General features: G+C 37.6%; 1 protein-coding gene across 1 annotated transcript; it reads left to right on the forward strand.

Moving 5' to 3' along the window:
- The first annotated feature begins 739 nt into the window (after positions 1 to 739).
- Positions 740 to 2305, forward strand: LOC145414986 (zinc finger MYM-type protein 1-like). Its single transcript, XM_080284406.1, has one exon. The coding sequence runs from the start codon at positions 740 to 742 to the stop codon at positions 2303 to 2305; it is 1566 nt and encodes a 521-aa protein (XP_080140532.1).
- Positions 2306 to 9535: the final 7230 nt, after the last annotated feature.

Below are 9535 nucleotides of genomic sequence, written 5' to 3' on the forward strand. Positions count from 1 at the left end.
GAAGAAATGGAAAGAGTAAAAAAAACTGCCAAAAATAACTCAGTGGTTGACATATCCCACAGTATCTGAATCTGCAACATCACAAACCCACACTGAATCTGGTCCTAGCTTAAATAAACCAAGTACAGGCGTTAGAGTCGATGTGGTAGATACGATGCCTGAGACTGAATGTACAATAGGAGAGACACCAGTTACGCCTGAAACGACTAGTACTGAACCTAGCGTAGTTAGTTAAGCAACAAATGGCTCTGCCCATGTTATTGAGCAAAGTAAAACTTTACAGAGTCCGACAGCTGAGCATACAGGAAGTCAGGTTTCAGTAAAACAAGAAGAGGAAGTGAGAGTTATGAATACCGGTACTAAACAAGGATTTGAAAGTGATCTTGGATTGTGGCCCACAAAAATTTCTGAAAAAGTGCGTGACTAATGGTTGAAAAGGGGAAGCGAAGAATGTCGACACTGTCATGGTGACTTTATGGAGTCAGCTGTGAAAGAGCTAGACAGAACCCGGCATTGTACAAAGACATTATTCACTCGCACTCATTCATTATCTGGCCAAGAGATTGATCTTAAATGGCTCTGTTACTCTAAAACCACTGGTAGAGTGTATTGTTTTACTTGTAAACTTATGTCAAATGTGGAAAGCTCATTCACAACTGGCTTCAATGGTTGGAAGAACGCTAGGCATGTCATAGAATCTCACAGTCGGTCAGATCAGCACAGAAAAGCTATGGTCGAAATGATATCTCGAAAGTCTGCGGGTGCCTGTATTGACTCTAATCTAGTACAGCAATATGAAAGTGAATGTGAGTACTGGCAAGCAGTATTAAGGAGATGTGTAGATGTTCTAAAGCTACTTTGCGAACGCGGACTAGCCATTCGGGGTAAAGATGAAGTAATTGGATCAGTACACAGTGGAAACTATCTTGGCATTCTAGAGCTGCTTAGCATATACGACAGTTTCCTGGCAGCACATATCAAGAAACACGCAAACAGAGGTAGTGGTCATATTTCCTACTTGTCCCATGTCATTTCTGAGGAACTTATTGGAGTAATGGCAGAAAAGGTTATGACCTCAATAATAGATGAAGTAAGAACAGCAAAGTACTTCTCAATTTCTATTGACTCCACACTTGATATTTCACACATGGATCAACTTACCTTTACAATCCGCTATGCACAGCCTACTACAGGTCCAGTTGAAAGATTTTTGCAGTTTATTCCCATGCTAAGCCACACTAGCAAAGATATTGCTACAACTGTTCTTGATTTTCTTAAAGAGAAGAACATTCCAGTGACCGACTGCCGAGGACAGTCCTATGATAATGCCAGCAACATGTCTGGTAAATATCAAAGGACCCAACAGATAATCAAGAATGAGTGTAGTGAAGCTGGGTACATACCATGTACGGCTCATTCCTTAAACCTGGTGGGTAAGTGTGCTGCAGAAAGCTGCCCTGCTGCAGTGTCATTGTTTGCTCTGATACAAAAGATCTACACCTTTCTTGTTGCATCTACCTATCGTTGGAGGAGACACTGTGAGGTACTAGAGACTCATAAAGATGAGAAGCTGAAAGTTGATAAGAAACTCTCAGACACTCGTTGGTCAGCACGAGCAGATGCTGTAGCTGCTCTCAGTAGAGCACACAAACAAAACATCATTGTTCTGGAAGAGCTTTCCTCAGATCAGAATCAGCCAGCTGAAACAAGAGATGAAGCAAGTGGTCTTCTCAAAGGTTTGAAAGAACTTGAGACAGTAATTCTTCTTGAGGTCTGGGATACAGTATTGAAAAGGTTTCAGAGTACCAGTATCCAACTGCAAAAATCTGGGCTCTCCCTCAACACAGCTGCAACACTGCTAGAGTCTCTTTTACACTTTGTTGAAGACCTGAGATCCCAGTTTGATGACTTTGAAGCAAAAGCTATGGTTAAGTGTGATGTGACAGCTATGGGTAATGCTGCATACAAGGACGACACGCAGCGTATTAGGAAGCGCAAGCGTCACCACGATGAACTTGACTGCACAGAGGATGTTACGTTGACAGGGAGAGACAAGTTTAGAGTGACTGCATTCTTGCCCATCATTGACAAGTTCTGTGCTGCCCTACAACAACGCCTTGGAGCTTACAGCGATCATCGAGAGAGATTTGGCTTTTTATCAGAAATTTCAACCAAACGACCACTGAGCTTAAAGCAGCTGCTGAAAAGCATGTGTCTTCCTATCCTAAGGACTTGGAGGCGGGTTGGAGTCAGAACTTTTGTAATTTGCACACCTTATGAAGTCCATTCCAAGAGATTCATCTGAAACTGCTCCTTTATCAGGTGGTGCAAAGGCTGCAAAAAGTCCTGAACTAGAAATGTAGGCCTATCAGGTAATTCACAGACATGACGTGGTAGAAACATTTGCTAATGTTGAAATTGTATTACGGCTCTATCTCTGCATGTTTGTCACAAATTGCACTGGGGAGCGGTCATTCTCCAAACTGAAGTTAATCAAGAATTATCTAAGAAACACCGTGGGGCAGGACCGCTTGTCTTCACTTACCCCGTTGAGCACTGAGCATGAGAAATTAAGGGAGCTTCATTTTTCTTATGTCATCAAACAGTTTGCAAGTCAGAAGGCTCGAAAAAAAGGATTTTCCCTATCTTCAAAACTGACTGAAAAATAGTTAAATGTACCCTTCAAATTGCATACAATAAACACATTGCGGATCAGTCAACTGGGATTACAATCAATGTTAGTTTTTCAATCATTATCTGATTTTGACACTTGTTTATTCAGCCTTAATTTAATTATTTAATGAAACATTCTATCATATATATTATAAGATCGTAGATTGTAGTGAAAGTAGAAAGCTTTATTTAATTTTGGCTTCTCATATACAGTAAATGAATATGTAGAAACTGAAAGTTTATGTTGTATTATATCACTTACAGTAGAGTAACTGGCTAAGTATATGAGAGTAAACCGTTACAGAATATATATATATATATATATATATATATATATATATATATATATATATATATATATATATATATATATATATATATATATATATTTGTGCTGCAGCAGATAGAGTGCTGTACTGTATTTGGCTAAGTACAGTACAGTACATGAGTGAATTCCATTTTTACATTTAAAAAAAAAAAGTGATTATTTATTTATTTATTTTTGTTACCCATTCCTGATATGTTCTATTAATGCATATTATAGAGCAATGTATCTGGATAATTATTTGAGAGTAAACCCATATTATTATATTAGCACAATGTAAGGATCTCTTTAGTTAATGGTGTATTATTGCATATACAGTCCTGTATCTGGCTAAGTACTTGAGAATAAACCCATAAATGATAAATATTACATAAAAGGAAATGTTAAGTATTTTTTAGTTCACTTTGCATTACAGCACATACAGTACTGTAGGCCTGTCTGGCAAAGTCTTTGAGAGTAAACCCGTCTACAATAACTGTATAGAATAATATGTTGATTTTTTAATTTTTCGCTCATGTTGTATTACAACATTATACAGTGTACTGTTATTGGCTTTGGCTATTTCAGAGTAAATCTATATACAATACCTGTACAGAAAAAATATGAGAAGGAATTATTATATATATATATATATATATATATATATATATATATATATATATATATATATATATATATATATATATAGTTAATGTTGCCATACAGTATAATTATACAGTACTGTATCTGGCTAAGTATTTGAGAGCAACTAATCATTAAGGATCTTCACTATATTTCCTCGCATTCCCCATGCAGCTCAGCTCTGAATATGTTTTTTGACTTACTAGCTAATTTTTACATATCCAAATATGTTATACTGTATTTCAAATTTGCTGAATGATACTTCAAGACTCACTGTGATTAGGTAGCACAGTAATTTATTTTTATCAAAGACCAAGCAAAGATATTACTACACATTAACTTTGGCAATGTTATATGCAAATGATGATATGGAGCTACTTCTGATGTGACAGAAAATCTAAGTGGGTGAAGTAGAAAATACTCTTGTACAACCATTGAATTATTTTATGTTTAGAGCAAGAATGCACAAGCTGAAATCTAGTGCCTGTTGTCAGAAAAGCTTATATAACATCCATGCGCAATTGTCGGTGGGTTACCCATTAGGTTAGCTATATGATTATGAAATATTTAATTTTTATTGTTAATCTTCAAAAAAACAAATGTGTAATGCCAAAGAAGGTAATGCAGCTATTCTTATTCTTATTGCTAATAATAATAATAATAATAATAATAATATTATTATTATTATTATTATTATTATTATTATTATTATTATGATTATTATTTTTCCTTAATGTTTACACAAAGTTCCTGTGTTTTTGTGACCATTGACCAATTTTTAGTGAAAATTGGTCATTTGGCTACTTCTTCATAAATTGAATATTGTTTCAAAAGTATAACTTTTATCTCTACATGGGCCTCAAGAGTGAGTCTAGAGGTGCTCATTTTCAAAAATTTCCCGGGGGGACTTACAGCGCCCCCCAAGGACCCCCCAGCTGTAAGGGCTCACTTCGCTCGCCCATTAATGGCCCCATAACATCACCGGCCTAGGGTCCCACACACCCTAAATCCGCCCCTGCTTGATAATCCCATTTCCAAAAGAAATCCTTCAACATCGTTGCAATAAACAAGTTTGTCATCTGAAGTGTAGTACTTCCGCAGCTTCTTTTCTCTGTTACGATAAAATGAGACGCTAATGTCATGATGAAGAAGATTTTTTTCTTTTAGCCTTGAAGCCAGCAACTCGGAAGATTGTTTTGGCAAACCCAAGTCTTGAATTAAATCGTTCATCTCAAACTGAGTGAACAATGGAGATTGACCTAATGAAGTTTCTGATAGATGAAAATCCACATTGTTTTGTTCATCTCCACTTGAGGAAAGATGCTAGGAAGTTACTGAAGTTCCATCATCAATATCTGGGAGGTCAGTAAAAATAGGTACTGGTATGTCATCACAATGAGGGATGGGCCCTAAAGCAGATTCGAGATTGGGATATTTCAAACTCTGTTTGTTTTTTTCTGTTGAATCCTTTGATGTTAACAAGACAGAAACAACAATCATAGGTATGGTTTTTTGGCTCCCTCCAAATCATGGGAATGCCAAATTTGAGCTTGACATTCTTGTCTTGAGACCAAGATCTCAAAGTCTCCACACAAGTTTGAGAACTGAAGCTCAGTGAAAGAAGTCAGCTTTATACTAAGAAATTTCAATTGTAACTTCACAACCATAAATGAATAAATAAACTTTTTATGTTGTTGACATTTGCATATTCATATTTTTTGGAGCATAACATACCACTTGGGGCTACTATCAATCAAAGAAAAAGTCCTTATCAACCCTAGTGAGAGGCCATTTGCGAGGCCCCTTTGCCCTCCCCTCCTCCTTTATCCAGCCCTTAAAGATACGTAAACAAAGAGTATGGAATAGATGTAAATATGTAAAGGCAAAATTAGGCTTAGGTTAGGCCAATAAACCAAGTTTGCTCTCCCAAAATTCAACACCTAAGGACCTAAATCAGTTCATTGAAAAAATTATCGCATACCCGTAGCACGAAAACTAGATGTGATAGAGCAAATCTGAGCTCATTTTCAGATTTAGCACCCCAAAATTAGTCAAAATCCTTTATCAAAGTCCATGCCAGAATTGTTTTTTCTTTTTTTTAGACCAGTGAATTATCTCATGGAACAAATGTCAACTTCACTTATCAAATTTTTTGGTAAGCAAATAGTACTGCCTCGAGAAACAGGAGTGAGTACAGTTACTATTAAAGAAGATCCAACAGCTGGAGGTGCACTATTGGATGGTCCACCTTCTGCCAATTGGAATAATTCTGGAAGTGGTGACAGAGGTAGCGGACGTGGAAGGGGACGGCTGATGTACGGACAGTCTACGGCGGAAGAGAGATGGCGAGGAAACCAGCTGGACATGCAGGGTTGGCCAACAAGATGTCTAGTCTGTGACTCCACATATCGCTACGCAAGGAGATGCCCGGAGGGGAGACAGTAACAAGTATATGAAACAGAATCGATGCCTGGAGAAATCAGCTTGGAGGAACTATTGGTCACAGTAGCGGCTCAGTGCCAGGTAATGGACGTTCACACTGAAGGATTAGTTGAGGAATCATTAAGTTGTGTCATTTTGGACACTGCCTGTACTTCAACAGTTTGTGGTTTAGATTGGATTGACTGTTATCTAGATACACTGAACAGTGAAATGTTGAGTAAAGTGAAAGAATTTACAGGTCATATGTGGTTTATGTTTAAAGCAGGTTATTATACCATGTGTTATTGAATGACGGGAGTGTCTACTAAAGACTGATGTATTAAATAGTGTCATCCCACTTCTTCTAGGTAAGCCGTCTAAGAAAAGAGCTAAAGTTAAGTTGGATTTTGAAAATGACAAGATAAATATTTTTGGGAAAGATGTTCCTGTACAGTACACATCATCAGGTCATTACTGCATAATCATAATGAAGGCTAATTTATCTCCCGTGGATGTGAGACAGGTAATGGTGGCAACAGGGCAGGAGAAGGATATAAGGAAGACAGTTTTTAAACTTCATAAGCAGTTTGCCCAGCCTTCTACTAGTCATAGATTAAAGTTGCTGATAAGCGATGCTGGAATTACAGATTCAAGATACATAGCATTAATAGATGAAATCAGTGATAGTTGTGAAATTTTAAAAGAAGTATAAAAGAACGCCCTCTAAACCGGTTGTCTGTCTACCTTTGGCATGAGACTTTAACGAGGCCGTTGCCGTGGATCTTAAGGAATGGGATAAGAAAAGGGGTATATTTTCTACATCTGGTAGATCTAGCAACTAGGTTCAGTATATCTTTTGTGTTATACAAGAAGGACAGACAGACTGTTATTGATCACATTATGACCAAGTGGATAGGCACTGGTCTAGGTTCACCTTCAAATTTTTTTACTAATAATGGAGGGGAATTCGCAAATGAAGATTTCAGAGACATGTGTGAAAATTTAAACAGATATATAGCAGCTGAAAGTCAGTGTAGTAATGGATTATGTGAAAGAAACCATGCTGTCATAGACAGTATGGTCCGTAAGATATTAGCAGACAGACCAACCTGATCATTATCAGTAGCCCTAGCATGGGCAGTCCATGCAAAGAATTGCCTACAAATGATTGAAGGGTACAGTCCCTACCAATTAGTATATGGCAGAAACACAAAGTTACCCTCAGTGCTTTGTGATGAAACACCTGCTCTAGAAGGGACCACTATCAGTACAACTTTTGCAGAACATCTGGATGCTTTGCATGCTGGGAGACGGGCGTTTATGGAAGCAGAGACGTCAGGGAAGATAAGACGGGCCCTCAGGCTTAGTGTACTTTCGTGTGAGATACAGTTCAACACAGGTGACTGTTTATTATAAGAAAGATGGTCAAGATGAATGGAAAGGTCCAGCCAAGATTATAGGTCAGGATGGCAAGGTTGTGGTTTTGAAGCATGGAAGCCAGTGTATTAGGGTCTACTCGTCAAGGATAATAGATAGTAATTATGTTATGGGCGAGGAAATCGATAAGCCTAAGAAAAGTGCAGTTACCAGTGAGAAACAATTAGTTTGATTAACAGTATCAGGAGGACTCTGAAAATGAGACTGAGGAAGTAAATGAAGTTAAATCAAGTGAGGTAAAGAATAAGGATCAAGTTAGGAGTCATACCATACCTAAGGTAGGAAAGAAGGTTAGATATCTCCTTAAGGACTCTGATGAATGGAGGGAAGGAACTTTATTAAGTAGGACTGGTAAAGCAACGGGATGACACAAATATAGAATGAATATAAAAGATGAGGATGAGGAAGAAAAATCCTTAGATTTTGTGAGTGGTGTAAAGGGGTGGAATATAGTTGATGAAAATGGAGATACAGAAGAAGCTTTTGTAGCAGAAGATAAGCATCAGGATAAATGTGTCAGAGATGCAAAATTTAAGGAATTATAGAACTGGAAGAGTTTAATGTTTACACAGAAATTCCAGATAATGGCCAGAAAACCTTATCTTGTCGCTGGCTATGCACTGAGAAGAAATTGGAGTCCGGTCAGTCCACTGTTAAGGCTAGGTTAATGGTAAGGGGCTTCGAAGAAAATCTGTGACACAGGTACGAGAGTTGATTCTCCGACGACAGGAAAGGCAACACTTCGTGTATTCTTAGCCCTGTTGTCCACAATGTCATGGCAATGCAGATCTATTGATAGAAAATCTGCATTTTTGCAAGGAACATTTTTCCAGAGGGAAGTTTTCATGACAGTAGACCACCCAAAGAGGCTAATATGTCTGATAAATCTGTATGGAGACTAAATAAATGTATTTATGGGTTGAGTGATGCTTCTCGTGTTTAGTATGAATCTGTTAAAGCAGTGTTAATGAAGTTTGGATGTGTGCAACTGAAAACAGATCCTGCAATGTTTAATTGGTATCATGAGGGACAACTTCCTGGAATATTCTTAATTCATGTAGATGACTTTATCTGGGGAGGATCTGAGGTGTTTGTGTCTAACGTTGTTAATGAGGTAAAAACTGAGTTCAGAATTGTTAATGAATGTAGTGTCATTTTCAGATATCTTGGATTAGATGTTAAACAAAGTAATTCAGGAATTACACTTGATCGGAAATTATACTTATACCTATTTCTCGAGCTAGATCATTGAGAAAGGAAGATGCTTTAACTAAGGAAGAGACTGATGCCCTTAGAAGTGTCATTGGGCAGCTGACCTGGCTAAGCTCTCAAACAAGGTCAGATAATAGCTAAGATGATCAACTAAGCAGATCAACAGTACAGTGGTTTCCAACCTGTGGGGCGCGCCCTCCTAGGGGGGCACGAAAGGCTGACTGGGGGAGCACGAAGGCTTGATAAGAGGGTAATTATATTTGAAAACTATGAATTATGATGGAATTCAGTAATTTCTATATATGGGGATAATATTTCAGATATGAATAAGAAATCTAATTATCTGAATATATAAACAATTTCAAAGATTAAGAATCTATGATATTTATTGACATGTGCCAACTATGCCAGTAAAATACTGTATTTCAGGAAGGGGGGCGCAGGGAACGTGTTATTCTGTAAGGGGGAACGAGAATTAGAAAAGGTTGGAAACCACTGCACTAGAAGATCATGTGTGTAAAGCAAATAAAATTATAAGGAAACGTAAACTGAATGAATCCAACATTTGATTTCCAAATCTAGGTAATTTAGAAAAATCCAAACTCATTGCATTCAGTGATTCGTCTCATGCAAATCTTCCAGATTGGACATCAAGTGCTGGAGGTTATATATTTTTTTCTTGCTGAAAATAACACTTGTTGTCCACTGGCATGGGAATCTAAGAAAATTAGGAGAGTGGTAAGAAGAACACTGGCAGCTGAAACCTTGGCCCTTGTTGAAGCCACTGATATGGGGTGTTATCTTCGGTATCTGTTACCAGAAATATTATTGGCCACAAGAATATTC

The sequence above is a fragment of the Coenobita brevimanus genome, chromosome 101 (assembly GCF_032717465.1).
Source record: "Coenobita brevimanus isolate Jiangsu-jjx chromosome 101, ASM3271746v2, whole genome shotgun sequence".
In the NCBI taxonomy this organism is placed as follows: Eukaryota; Metazoa; Arthropoda; class Malacostraca; order Decapoda; family Coenobitidae; genus Coenobita; species Coenobita brevimanus.